Genomic DNA, 15,769 nt, shown 5'->3' with positions numbered 1-15,769 from the left:
CACAGAGCCTGAAGTGGGGCTTGAACCCACAAACTGTGAGACCATGACCTGAGTCAAAGTTGGTCACCTAACCCACTGAGTCACCCAGGTGCCCCACCCCCGCGACCATTCTTAATCTTATTTGTATGTTCTTTCTCACAGAGAAACCTGGCTCCCATTATCTACATTACATTTTCATTATTTGTTGAGAATGGCTAATTTAGTAGAACTCAGAGGGATTTATTTAAGATTCATTCACGCTTTTTGAGTCAACAGCATGTTTGCTTTTTGTTGTTTAGTAGTATTCCATTCTATGGCTGTACCACAGTTTATCCGTTTATTGGCTAAAGGACACCTTGGTTGTTTTCAGTTTTTGACCATCACAGATAAACATTAGTGTGCAGGCTTTTGTGTGAACATGTTTTGCAATTTACTTGGATTAAGTATCTGGGTGTATGAGTGCTGGGTCACATGGGGAACACATGTTTACCTTTATAAACAACTGCCAATTTGTTTTTCAAAGTGGTTGTATGATCTTACATTCTCAGCAGCAATAAATGTGAGTTCCTGCTGTTTTGCACCATTACTGCTAATGATCTGACAGTTTTTAAACTGTTCTTTACAGTAGCCATTCTAATATATATATGCTGGTATCTCTTTTTCTTAATGTTTCACTTATTCTTGAGAGAGAGAGAGACAGACGATGAGCGGGGAAGGGGCAGAGTGAGCGAGGGACACAGAATTGGAAGCAGACTCCAGGCTCTGAGCTGTTAGCATCGAGCCCCCGTGAGGCTCAAACTCACAAGCGGTGAGATCATGACCTGAGGCGAAGTCAGAGGCTTTACGGACTGAGCCACGGACGCACCCCTGTTGGTATCTCTTTAGAGTATTAATTTGCATTTTCCCAATGACAAATGATTTGGAGTTTTTAAATTAGCTTATTGCCATCTTCAGATCCCTTGCCCTTTAAAAAGATTTTCTTTTTTGGGGCACCTGAGTGGCTCAGTTGGTTGAGTGCCCGACTTCGGCTCAGGTCATGATCTCACGGCTCATGAGTTTGAGACCAGCATGGGGCTCTGTGCTGACAGCTCAGAGCCTGGAGCCTGCTTCAGATTCTGTGTGTGTGTCTCTCTCTCTCTGCCCCTTCCCCACTCACTCACACTCTCTGTCTTCCTCAAAAATAAACATTAAAAAAATTTAAAAAAAAAGAGATTTTCTTTTTAAAGAGGTTTTTTGTTTTTTTTTTAATGTTTATTTGTGAGAGAGACAGAGACAGAGTAAGAGCAAGGGAGGTGAAGAAAGACAGAGAGAGAGACACAGAATCTGAAGCAGGCTCCAGACTCTGAGCTGTCAGCACAGAGCCTGATGTGGGGCTCGAACTCACGAACCATGAGATCATGACCTGAGCCGAGATCAAGAGTAGGATGCTTAACCAACTGAGCCCCCCAGGCATCCCCAAAATAATTTCATTAAAAAAAATTTTAATAGTTTTTAAAAGGGTGTTCTGGGTACAAATCCTTTATCACATAACTGATAATGTAATTTTTTTTTTCCAGCCTATGGTTGGTCATTCTTTGAACAGTCTATTGTACAGCAAAATTTTTAAATTTTTAGGAAGTTTAATTTACCAATTTTTCCTTTTTGTGTCATACTTAAAACTCACCATCAAATCCAAGTTAACATAAATTTTCTCCTGAAAAGTCTTATAGTTCTAAGCTGTACATTTGGTCTATTATCCATTTTGGTAGTCTTTGTATGATGTATGTGTAGAGAATCTTTTTTTGAATCTGCATGATTATTGCTCTATCTCCATTTGTTGATAAATTACCATCTCCAGTGAATTCCCTTTGTACTTCAATCACAAATCAGTTTTGCATGGGTCTACACTGGGCTCTATTCTGTTCCACTGATGTAAGTGCCAAACCTCTCCCTAACATCACCGGATCATGATGACCAGAAGTCATTAATAAGTCTTACAATTAAGTAACAGGACTCTTCCAACTTACCCTTTTTAAGAACAGTTTGGAGTATTCTAGTCCCTTTGCTTTTCCACATGAAATTTAGAAATCAGCTTGTTGCTATCTATAAAAATGCTTATGGGGATTTTAATTGTAATGAATCTATAGATCAAAATGGGGAGAATGGACATCTTAAATGAATGCACTATCTTTGATATTCTCTAGCAGTTTTACTTGTCTTTTCAGGTTTCCTCCACAGAAAAGAATGTTGTTTGTGACAGCTGAAATGAATCTAAGGAGGCATGTTTAAAATAAATTAACAAAATACTATGTCAAATAACGTGGTTACAAAATACACCCACTGTATTCCCAATGATGCTCTGTTGGTCTAGTAATCTTTTTTTTTTTTTTTTTAATGTTTATTTATTTTTGAGAGAGAGAGACAGAGACAGAGACAGACTGTGAGCAGGGGAGGGGCAGAGACAGAAGGAGACACAGAATATGAAGTAGGCTCCAGGCTCTGAGCTGTCAGCACAGCTGAAGTGACAACAAAGATAACAAAATACCTGTTTTTTATTTATCTAAAGTAAGCAACCAGATGCAGGAAAAAATTGGTTAACTGTAAGACACTATATAGCAGGTGGCTTAAATAGGCATTTCTTATTCTGGAGGCCAGCGAGTCCAAGGTCAAGGTGCCAGCCAATTCAGTTCCTGGTGAGGGCCACCTTCCTGGCTTCTAGACATCGCCTCTGTGCTTATTCAAGGAGAGAGATCTCTCTCTTCCACTTCTTAGAAAGGCAATAATCACAACACATGGGGCCCAACCTCACGACCCAATCTAAACCTAATTAATTCTCAAAGATCCCACTACCAAATAGCATCACACTGGTGATGGGGTTTCAACATATGCATCTTGAGGGACACAAATATTTTAGTCCATAGCAAGCAGAAAACAAGTGAGCCTCAAGACAAACAGTAGTGGAATTAATTAGAAATGAGAGAGTCATTTTGAAACTGATTCTTAGAGGCAAAGTTGTAATTGTGTGAAATAAATGTGTGAAAAGAAGAGTTGGCCTTCTCTGGGTCTTTCCACTCATGCATGAATACTATCAAATCTTTACGAATTCTGATACTGCTAATGAGCTGATTTTAAGACTGTGTTTACAGTCTCTCATGTTGGCCAGTGAGGAAATATTTCCTGTAAGGAACACATCACTCACCAGTAAGCAGGCTGGGATAAAACCTTCATCTGTACAATGTTCGGCATATTCTTTTAAATTTGAACTTTCCAAAATAAAAGTCTGGCAGGTAGAAGTGAGGTTTTCCTGTTGCAAGTAACCTAAATGAAAAACAGAAGTTTAGGTGATGCCAGTAAGCTTCTCTATTTTTACCAAAATGCTGTTGAAATGCTACAGCAGTTTCATATCACAAATGAACCCTTAGGTAGAATGTGCTGGGATTCTGCAGCCTTGCCCAGAACCACCAGGATGGGCTTCAGTACAAAGTAGTCTTCATAGAATAGATGGCTGTTTCATGGAAAAACCTCCAGGTAAACGAGAAATATAAGGTGTCTGATAAACAGCAACCAACACCCGGTAATGCTTAGAAGAGAATAAAATAATGATAAATAACAGGAGAACTAATAAGGAAATGATAAACGTTCTTCTATTCCATGAACTCCATACTCACAAGGTTGGCATAGAGTATAAATTAACTTACTGGCTTATCAAAAAATACTACATTCTCTTAAAATTGCTACTTACTTGTACATTTCACTTATTTGCCTACTGGTTTAAGAGAAAAATGAACAAAAGACCTACTTTTCAAGAAAGGCAAGAACGGCACTCTTTTGATTTTTAATTTATGCCCTTTGGGAGTCAAAACACTATTTCAACAAGAACTTTATTAGCATTTACATCTAACCAACATTTATGGAACAATCTTACGTATCAGTGCTTGGTATCTGCACACATACGACCTGACTAGCAGTCAGTCTATCCTTGCTGTTTTGTTTCTTAGCATTACCAACCACTAAAAAAAGGTAGTATAGTACAGAAAGAACATTGGATAGGATCCTGGGAGACCAGGTTCTTCCATTCTGTTAAAATAAGCATTGTGAATATAGGGCAAAAAAAATCACTTATATTCTGCAGAACTAAGGTGCTTCATGTATAAAACATCACACTTGCCTTGACTTGTGGATCAAAGCTGGTGAAATTAAACCCTTGTGTAAAGCCCTTTGATCATGTGTAAAGCCCTTCCATCACTTCCTGTATCTCTCAGTTTAAATTTCTAAAATCTTAGCAGTTTCAGTAGGAATGGCAACATAAGGACCTCCAAAAATCCTCTCGTCCATAAAAGAAATGAGAACGCTAGCACAAATTATTAAAAAAAGGTCACAAAACTCTGAATATAATCAAAGTTTTGAGAGCATTTAAGAAAAATAGATGGGGGCGCCTGGGTGGCGCAGTCGGTTAAGCGTCCGACTTCAGCCAGGTCACTATCTCGCGGTCCGTGAGTTCGAGCCCCGCGTCAGGCTCTGGGCTGATGGCTCGAAGCCTGGAGCCTGTTTCCGATTCTGTGTCTCCCTCTCTCTCTCTGCCCCTCCCCCGTTCATGCTCTCTCTCTGTCCCAAAAATAAATAAAAAACATTGAAAAAAAAAAAAGAAAAATAGATGAACATCACGTATAATGAACATCTTGGCACTTAAACTAGCTCTATTCCCATGATCATCTCCCTAGCTCAGCAATATATACTTGAAAGTCAATAGCCTGCAATCACAATTAAAACAGCCTAGCAGCCAATGGAGGGGCTGGATATGCTGAAATTTTTCCAAAGACTCATTTCCAGAAATTGTCATAATGTGACCTGTGTGAAAATTCCCTGTAAAACTCTGGTTGCATGGCTTGTGTCTGAGATGAATCTGAATTTACCCAGTGCAAAGAAACTTCTTTAAGATGTTTGCTTAAAACTACCGGCACAAATTGCTAAACACTACAGCTGCCTGTGACAGAAGAGTAGGACAAACAAGCTAACTCAAAAAAGTTAAAAGGAAAAAAAAAGCTGGGGCATGAAGACTACATGGCAGGCTATGAAAAGCTAGGATATATTCCTGAGATAGTAGGAGGCCACGTGCAACTATAGGGCAACGTGCATACTCAGAATATACGTGACAAGGCCCCAAGCCCTCGCCTCTGGCTTACTAGGTAAGGCTCTGCGGAAGCAGGAAGTGAAAGCTCAGGCAGAGTCGTCAATGGTTTAGCTGAATGTTGAAGTGTGCCCAATATACACACAGCCCCTTGGTAAACAAAGGGAGACTAACTGACAGCAAGCATTTAAAAAATGAAAAAAAAGGCAGGGGAATGGGGGCGCTTCGGGGGCTTAGCCAGTTAAGCGTCCAACTTCAGCTCAGGTCATGAGCTCACAGCTTGTGAGTTCGAGCCCCGCGTTGGGCTCTGGGCTGACAGCTCAGAGCCTGGAGCCTGCTTTGATTTCTGTGTCTCTCGCTGTCTCTGGAGCTCCCCTGCTCAAGCTCTGGCTCTCCCTCTCTCTCAAAAATAAATACACATTAAAAAAAATAAATTTAAAAAATGAAAAAAATCATTCTCCAATCATAGGATATAAATTTAAAGACTATAGACCTTACAGAATTAGTTCAGGCAGCAGTTCACAGCCACTACTGAAGCAATAAAGTGCAGTAACAAAGAGAGTCTGATTATAAGAGTTGTCACATTATATTATTTAAAACGTAAAATTTTCAACAAAAAATTATGAGACATGCACAGAAACAAGAAAGTATGCCTCATATGCAAGGGGAAATAAAAGTAGTCAACAGACATCATTCCTAAGGAAACCAAGACACTATAGTTAAAACTTTTAAAAAGTCAGCTATTTTAAATAAGTTCAGAGAATTAAAGAAAACTATTCATAAATACCTAAAAAGATTATGAGAGCAATGTTTCACCAAACAGAAATAAGACAGAAATTCTACAAAAAGCATAAACAAAATAAAAACCAAGTAGAAATTCTAGAGTTGAAAAGTAGAACTAAAATGAGAAATTCTCTAGAGGGGGGCTCAACAGATTTGAGGCAGATCAAAGAATCAGTGAACCTGAACACAGATCAGATGATCTGTATCCAGCATAAGGAACAAAAACAAATAGGATCGCAAAAAGTGAACAGAGTCCCTGGGAGCTGTGGCGTAACATCAGCTGTACCAAGACACGCATTATCAAAGTCCCAAGAGAAGAGACACAGAAAAAAGCAAGACTATTTGAAGAAATAATGTACAAATAATGAACCTCCAAAATTTTTGCAAACACGTTAATCTATTCATGCAGGAAGGCCAATAAACTCCAAGTGGGATCAAGTGAAAGAAATCCACACCTAGACACAGCATATTCAAACTGTCAAAACACCAAGAGAGAATCTTGAAATCAGAAACAGCTCATCACATATAAGCAATCCGCAGTAGGATTAATGGCTTTTTTCTCATTAGAAACCACAGAGACCACAGGCAGGGAGATGACACATACAAAATGCTAACAAAAAAGTCAACCAAGACCAGCAAAACTCATTCAAATTGGACAAATTAAGATATTTCCACATTAACAAAACAAAACTCAGACGCACTGTTGCTAGCAGACTCACTCTATAAGAAATATTAAAGGGAATCCTAGGGGAGCCCCTAGGGTGGCTCATTTGGTTGGGCATCTCATTCTTGATTTTGGCTCAGGTCATGATCCCCAGATTGTGGGATTGAGCCCCATGTCGGGCTCCATGCTGACTGTGGAGCCTGTTTCATATTCCTTCTCTCAGGGCGCCTAGATGGCTCAGTCGGTTAAGTGTTTGACCTCAGCTCAGGAGGTCATGATCTCGCAGTTTGTGAGTTCCAGCTCCACATGGGGCTCTGGGCTGTCAGCACAGAACCTGCTTCAGATCCCCTGTCTCCCTCTCTCTCTCTGCCCCTCACCCACTCACTCTCCCTCTTCTAGAAATAAACACTTAAATAATGGATTACAATAAAAGGATGGAAAAAGATACACCATTCATACAGGAACGAAGAGCTGAAGAGGCTACAATGAATCAGACAAAGTAAGACAAACATTGTTAGTAGGGGCAAAGATGGCGAAAAAATATCCAATCATTCAAAAGATACACAAAACACACAGGAGACACTCACAAAAGTGCAACAAGAACTAGACAATTCAATAAAAGTTATACACTTCAAAAAAGTCTCACTTTTTTTTTTTTAATTTTTTTTTCAACGTTTATTTATTTTTGGGACAGAGAGAGACAGAGATGAACGGGGGAGGGGCAGAGAGAGAGGGAGACACAGAATCGGAAACAGGCTTCAGGCTCTGAGCCATCAGCCCAGAGCCTGACGCGGGGCTCGAACTCCCGGACCGCGAGATCGTGACCTGGCTGAAGTCGGACGCTTAACTGACTGCGCCACCCAGGCACCCCAAAAAAGTCTCACTTTCCATAATGAATAGACAACTAGAGAGTTCAATAAGGAAACAGAAGACTTGAACACTATAAACCAACTAGACCTAACTTCTATAGTGTACTACACCCAACGATAGCCGAATATATTTTCTTCTCAGGTGTATGTGAACATCTTCCAGGATAAACTATGTATTAGGACATATAATAAATTTAAAAATTGATGGAAATCATATAGAGGATACTCTCTGACCCTAACAGAATGAAATTAGAAATCAATAATAAGAAATTCATAAATATGCACAAATTTTTTAAAAAGTTTTTTAACATTTATTTTTGAGAAAGAGAGAGTGCAAAAGGGGGAGGTGGGAGGGAGACACAGAATCCAAAGCAGCCTCCAGGCTCTGAAGTGTCAGTACAGAGCGAACGTGGGGCTTGAACCCACGAACCCTGCGATCACCTGAGGTGAAGTCGGATGCTCAAACGACTGAGTCAACCAGGCGCCCCACAAACACTCAGAAATTAAACAACACTCTCTTAAATAATCAAAGCATCAAAGAAGAAAACAAAAGGAGACAATATTTTGAGATAAACAAAAACAAAAATGCAACATGCTAAAACAGGATACAACTACAGCAGTGCTTAGTGGCATATTTATAGCTTTAAATACCTGTTTTTTGGTTTTTTTTTTCAAAGCAGGCTTCACGTCCAGCTCAGGGCCCAATGCAGGGATTGAACTCATGACTCTGAGATCAAGACTTGAGCTTATATCAAGAGTCAGACGCTGGGTTAACTCAACAACACAGGCGTCCCAGTAAATACCTGTATTTAAAAGATAAAATCCTGCGGGTGCATGGGTGGCTCAATCAGTTGAGCAACTGACTCCTGATTTTGGCTTGGGTCATGGTCCCATGTTTCATGGGTTTGAGCCCTGTGTCAGGCTCTGTGCTGACAGTCTGGAGCCTGCTTGGGATTTTCTCTCTCCCTCCCTCCCTCTGCCCCTCCTGCATGTACTCTTTTCAAAATAAATAAATAAAAACTTAAAAAAAAGATAAAATATCTCAAACCAATACCCTATCCTTCCATTTTATAAACTAGAAGAAGGGCAAACTAAACCCAAAAGAAAGCAGAAGAAAGAAAATAGAGTAGAAAAAAAAATGAAACAGAATAACAAAAGAGACAAATCTATGAAACTAAAAGTTGATTATCTGAAAAGACTAACAAAAATCAACAAATCTGTAATGAGACTGATAAAGAAGACTTAAATTCCTATATTCAGAAATGAAAAGGGGGGACATTACTATTAAATTACAGAAATAAACTGGATTATAAAGGGATACTATGAATAGTTGTATGTACTATGAACAATTTAGAGAGCCCAGGTAAAACAGATACTTCTTACAGAGACATTAAACGGACTCAAGAAAGAAGAGAAAATCTGAACAGACTTAAAACAAGTAAAGAGATTTAACTGTAATAAAGAATCTTTTCACAAAGAAAAGCCTAGGATCAAATGGCCTCACTGGTGAATTCTATCAAACACTGAAGAAATTTCACCAACTCTTTTAAAAAAAGTAATAAATAAATAAAAGAGAGATTTCCCAATTCAGTTGCTAGTGGTAGTAATAATCTGATAATAAAACCAGACAATAACATCACAAGAAAACTACACACCAATATCCCCCATGAGAAAGTAGATGTAATAATTCTCAACATAATACTAACAAAATAAATTCAGTAACATTTAAAAATGATTATACACCATGACAAAGTACAATTGTGCCAGAAATGCAAGACTAGTTCAATAAAACAAAAATAAATCCATGTAACACACGATATTAAATATCTAGTAGCCATTACCCTATATATTAATAAAGAACAAAAACCATGTTATCTCATAAGATGCAGAAAACCATGACAAATTCCAGTATCTTTTCATGATGCAAATATTAGGAATATAAGGGAATTTCTTCAACCTGATAAAGGCATCTATGAAAATCCCACAGGTAACATATCACATCTCAAGGGTGAAAGAGTCAAAGCTTCCCCCATAAGATCACAGACAAGATGATGCCTGCTCTTGCCATTTCAATGCAACACTGTACTAGAGGTTCTAGCTTGGGCAATTAGGAAAGAAAATAAAATAAAAAGCATCCAGATTGGAAAGGAAAAAAATCAAATATCCCCATTCGCAGATGATATGATGTCTTAAATAGGAAAATTTAAGGAATCCATGTACACAGAAAAACTATTAAAGTCAATAAATGACTTCAGTAAGGCTGCAGAATACATGATAAATATGCAAAATTTAACTGCATTTCTATATACTTGCAATGAACAATGAATTTCAAAAATGAAATTAAAAAAAGTTTCATTTACAACAGCATCAAAAAGAATAAAACAGGAGGAATAAGTTTAGCAAAAGAAGGAAATTATACTAAAAACTAAAATACCACTCAAAGATATTAAAGACTAAACAAATGGATAGATATACCTTGTTAATGGATTAGAAGAGTTAATATTATTGAGATGTCAATACTCTCAGACTCAACATAATCTCTATCAAAATTTTAGTGGTCTTTTGTGCAGAAATTCACAAACTGATCCTAACATCCATAATACAAGGGACACAGAGTAGTTAAAACAATCTTCAAGATGAAATAGCTGGTGGAGAAACACCCATTTCAAAATATACTACTATGTAATAGTAATCAAGCTAATATGTTACAGGCATAAGGATAGACACATAGATCAATGGGACAGAATTCACAGTCCAGACATTTATGGTCAACTGATTTTCAGAAACAGCGCCAAGTCAACTCAATGGGGGAAATAGTCTTTTCAACAACTGATGCTGGGAGAACTGGATACCCACATGCAAAAGAATGAAGTTGGATCCTCATGCCTCATGCCAAATATAAAAATTAACTAAAAATAGATCAAAGATGTAAGTTTAAGAGCAAAACCCATAAAAGTCTTAGAACAAAACAGAGGTGTAAATATTTCTGACATCAGATCAGGTAATGGTTTCTTAGTTATGACATTTAAAGAACAAGCAACCAAAGAAAAAATTAGATGAAATGAATTTCACCAAAATTAAAAACAATTTGTGCTTTCAATGAAAAGACAATGGATGAAATGGAAGAAAATATGTGCAACTCATCTACCTGATAAGGAACCACAATCCAGAATTTATAACGAACAAACCATTAAGCACCTGAGAAGAGGCTCAACTTCATTAGTAATTAGGAAAATTTAAAACCAAAACTACAATGGGATACACCAATTCATACCACTAGGATAGCCAGAATTAAGACAGTCGTGAATATTGGCAAAGATGTGATGAAACTGGAAATCTCATACATTGCTGGTAGGAACTTAAAGTAGTACAAAATCATTAGAAAATTCCTTGTGAAGTTCTCAGAAATATTAAACATAGAATTGCCAAATGACCAAGTGATTCTACTAAGGTATATATGTAAGAGAGCTGAAACAATATGTCCAAACAAAACTTGTACAATGAGTGCTCACAGCATTTTTCTTAATATCCAAAAAGTGGAAACAACTTAAATGTCCATCAGTGAATGGACAAAATGTGGAATATCCATACAATGGAACAGTATTCAGCCATGCAAAGTACTACTTCCACTTGCTGCAACATGGATGAATCCTGAAAACATTACATTCTAGAAGTCAATACGGTAAAACCTTGGATTGCAGCAGTAAGCTCACACACTGTATGCAGTAAAACCTTGGATAACTTGTTCTGCAAGTGTTCTGTAAGAGCAGTGAACATTTCTAATACAAAACTTGATAAACCAGTGATGTCTCACAATACTAGTAGTACATGACAATGAATGTCACGTGATCACAACTGAGTCAATGGTTCTCGAAATTCACTTTGAAATACAAGTGCTTTGGATTACAAGCATGTTTCCGAAATGAATTCTGCTCAACAAACCAAGGTTTTACTATAATTCCATTTATATAAAATGTCCAGAATAGGCAAATCCACAGAGACAAAAGGAAATTAGTGGTTGCTAGAGGATAGGGGGGATGGGGCAAGTGGGAGTGGCTGTTAACGGGTTTGGGGTTTCTTTCTGGGATGACAGAAACATTCTGGAATTAACATAGTGATGATGGTTGCACAACATTGTGAATATACTGAAAACCACTGAATTCTACATGTTGTGGTACATAAACTCAAAGTAAAAATGTAATCCTTAATTCTTAATATGTTATATGAAGTTCTACTTGTTTTCCATCCCAATTTCTTCTTGAGACTTGTGTCATTCCATCTCTCTCAGACTAACTGGTCTCTCAATTGTGCAAATTCATGAATGTTCTGATATAAAGGCCATTGTAAATGTCATTCCTGTTGCTTGGGCAGCTTATCCTTTCTTAGTCTAGTTAATTCCAACTCATTTTTCAGGTCTAGGGTAACTACCACTTACTCAGAGACTCTTTTTTGGCATGTATTATACTCCTCTTATCAGATACTTTTGTAGTAGACTCATCTCAGTGCTAGTACAGTACTCAAGTATTTAACTACCAATGCAATTATTTAGGTCTCTTCCAACTTTAAAATTATAAGGTTCTACTCTTCTCACCTGGAACTGTGTCTTTAACCAGGCCCTCCAAGTCAAAAAAGTAGCAAGAGTGCCTATGAAGTCATTATATATGAAGGTTATAAAAGGAAAGAGCCAGAAAACTGTCATCCCATTTTAGGAAATGGCCTAATTGGGATCTGGGAACCAACTCACCACTTTCTACTTACAGGTGATGAATCGGTTTTCCAACCTTTTGTTAACTAATGCTACAGGAAGAAACAAATAAATATACCAATAAAAACCCCAAAGATATGTCCTTTGGAGTATGGGAGGACATTTAGAAACAGAAGAAACCTTTTATCTCATATATTACTACTTCAATATCTCTATCACTGAAGATGTGAAATCACCTCAAACAGGAAAGCAGATCAAGGATAAATGGCTATTTTTTCCTTTTTTATTTTTTACAAATAAAGAGCTCAAATATAAACCCTTATAATTCTACAGCCAGCTGAGAAGTTATCATTTTTATGAAGGTTTGCTTTTTGAGTTACATTATTTGTAGTAAGTCAGCTGCTACTAGGATTTCATGAATACAGAAGTTTAAAATATGTTAAGAACCACTGGAGTCACTCTGGAATCAGGGCAGGTGAAGCTTTTTATATGCTTCAGAATTTAAACTGAAGATAAACAATTTCTTTCCATGGGAGAGTTTCAAAACTTCTAATCACCCAGATGTATTCATAACCACTTGAAACTTCTAACAGGTGGTGGTGTGAAATCTAATTCCTTAAAGTGGATTTGCTTTTCTGCAGACCAAACATTCTCAAAAGAACAACACAGCCTTAAGGGGATGAAAATTGGTACAAAGGCAGCAAGGGAACAAAGAAAATACCACTGTTTTTATGCATAAGTCACAGATATACACACAATATGTAAATAGTGTACTTGTGCCATTAAAATATTTGGAAATGGGGGGGGGGGGAGTCTAAAAATACTCCTTAAGGGTATGATAATGAAGTAAGGTTGAGAAATACCTCCCTAAACACAATGTAGTAACAGAAGTAACCTTTCTCAGAATAATATGGTCACTTGTGGTAGCATATGCTGGCCAAGGAATGGTTACAGATCAGACAGTTTATGGCTTATCATAAGACATTACACTTCAGTATACACTTCAGAAAAGGCTTTGTTAAAAGACTAAGTTGCTTCTATAAAAAACGTTCAAAAATTACAATGCATCTTAAAATAGCTAAGATATTTATCTTTGGCTCTTAGAAACATGTCCAAGTTTAGGCAATCTAGAGTTCCCACTTTAGATTAGATTTAATGTGTTCTGCTTTACTTTTTAAAAATGAAAACAAACAGCTAAAGTTAATAAGCTAGTAGTGTAGACAAAATGGAATACTAAAAATAACCCATAAGAATGTAGGAAAAAATGGCACATTTTTTGGTTGGAAACAAATGAGACAAACAGAAAACAAACAGTGAGATAGTAAACTCAATTTAGCAACTACTTTTTGGTACTCAAATGAAATGAAACTTATGTCCACACACAAACTTGTAAGCAAGGTTATAAACATTTTTTAAGTTTGTATAAGCTTTATAAAACTCAAATATGCATCAACTGGTGAACACAGCATATACGTTAATGATACATATATTGTTTACACATACACAATACATATTGTATATGTAGCATACACATATACAATAAAATACAGCAAAAAAGAGGGATAGGCTGGATTTTCAGGAAGCTTTCTTTGGAGTAGGGTTTGTTAAAAATTGGGGCGCCTGGGTGGCGCAGTCGGTTAAGCGTCCGACTTCAGCCAGGTCACGATCTCGCGGTCCGTGAGTTCGAGCCCCGCGTCAGGCTCTGGGCTGATGGCTCGGAGCCTGGAGCCTGTTTCCGATTCTGTGTCTCCCTCTCTCTGCCCCTCCCCCGTTCAAGCTCTGTCTCTCTCTGTCCCAAAAATAAATAAAAAAAGTTGAAAAAAAATTAAAAATTGAACGAGTTCCTGAATAAATGGATAGCTAAATGAACACATGAATAAAAATCTATGATCAAGGACGGTCTTTCAGTGTTTTCTGGCATTTAAAAGCAGTTTATAGCACACATATATCCTCTTGGGACCTCGCTTTCCACCAATGTATCATAGAGCAAGCAGTTGCTACTTTTCTGGGCCCTTGAGAAGATCAAATAAGATAATAAAATATGGGGTGTCTGGGTGGCTCAGTCAGTTAAGTGTGCAACTCCTGATACTGGCTCAGGTTTTAAGATTGAGCCTTGTACTGGGCTTGGTACTGACAGTGCTGAGCCTGCTTGGGATTCTCACTCTCCCTCTCTCTCTCTGCCACTCCCCCGCTCGCTCGCTCACTCACTCACACACACACACTCCCTCTCAAAACAAATTTTAAAAAAGTCCATTAAAAAAGATGTAAAAAAAATATTTAATGTCTGGCCCATAATCAGAGAAAACTAGTGATGTTTAAAGCTATGATGCATGTGTGCAGGAGTATGGGTACCTAATCCTGAAAATTCAGGCAGAATGGCTTACTTTATTTTATAGCCTGGTTTCCATCTTGTAGCATTATCATCAGTTTACCAGAGAGGGACAAAAGACTTTTCAGCATCCTCCACATGACCCATTTTCTCATGTGTAGGGCTGATTTTGTGCTTGTACAGACAATTTATGCCTTTCCTCAACTCTTATAATTCGAGTTATTAGTCATGACCATAGGATTAACAGTTTATATTGAAAGTGTTCCCAGGGATTCTGTTAGTTCCTTTGGCTTCTACTCAAATTTAACAGAGACTGTTAGAATTAGTATTTGCGATTTCACCCAGCTTCAAATATTTTACAGATGCTTAACTCTTAGATCCTTTTATCATTCCAACAGATTTAAACTCCGAGATAAATATTCGTTTGGGAGCTTTTATTTTGTTTTGATAGAAAAACTACCAGAGGAATGTGATTTGAAACGGACTTCTAAATGAGATACTCTCTAGCAATCCAAGTATCTGACATGGCCATTATTCCACTGCAAAGCACAGTTTACCCCAGGGAATGTGCTCTCAGAGAAAATTAAAACGTAGCTGCCCACATCAAAGCCCATTAAGTCATGAGGTGGCCCTTCAGTAAGTGAGCTTCATTCTGCTGCTGGGCTGCAGGGCACTAGGAACCCTCCCAGAGACACTGATGAGAGCCTCCTGCCTGCAGATTTCTTTATCCAGGAATCACAGAATTTAGACCTGAGATGGACCTAGGGCTTCCTCAATCTGAAGAAGAAGAAACTGGGCACAGATGACATTAAATGGTTTTTCCAAGATCTGTATCAGGTTACATAGTTAGGAAAAAACCCAAATAGCCACAGCATCCTAAAATCCAGATTCTGAGTGGTCCTGAAGGTGGGGTCAATTATTCTAGACTGATGTGATTTGGACACTGGAATCAGAATACCATCTGGGTTGATGACTGCTTCAGATGAAGTAAAAGGATTCTTCAGGGGCGCCTGGCTGGCTCCGCCAGTGCAATATGCAATCCTTGATCTCGTGTTGTTGAGTGACATGTTGGGTGTAGAGGTTACTTAAAAATAAAATCTTAAGAAAAAAACACACCAATTCTTTAAAAACAAAACAAAAAACATGCCCAACTTTGGGCGATCCAGATTGGACACTTTAGATTAGACTTGATGTATTTTGCTTTACTTTTGTCTTAAGACTTCCAAAACAATGTGGTAATTGTATTAAGTGCCTACTTCATAGTTTTGACTACTTCAAAGCTTACACATACATATATATATACACACACACACACGCAGACGTATACATACAC

The 15,769-nt window shown here is 37.8% G+C and overlaps 1 protein-coding gene across 2 annotated transcripts in view; it reads right to left on the bottom strand.

The window, feature by feature from the left end:
- The window catches only part of LOC106983952 (protein NPAT), a 57,608-nt gene that overhangs the window by 35,875 nt on the left and 5,964 nt on the right, over nt 1-15,769 (bottom strand). For both annotated transcript variants that reach the window (XM_015082143.3, XM_053204152.1), the window contains exon 2: nt 3,158-3,276. In XM_015082143.3, coding sequence (XP_014937629.2) covers nt 3,158-3,276 — 119 coding nt within the window. The remainder of the gene's footprint in view (nt 1-3,157; nt 3,277-15,769) is intronic.

The sequence above is a fragment of the Acinonyx jubatus genome, chromosome D1 (assembly GCF_027475565.1).
Source record: "Acinonyx jubatus isolate Ajub_Pintada_27869175 chromosome D1, VMU_Ajub_asm_v1.0, whole genome shotgun sequence".
Lineage (NCBI taxonomy): Eukaryota > Metazoa > Chordata > Mammalia > Carnivora > Felidae > Acinonyx > Acinonyx jubatus.
This window is presented reverse-complemented; position numbering and strand designations above follow the sequence as displayed.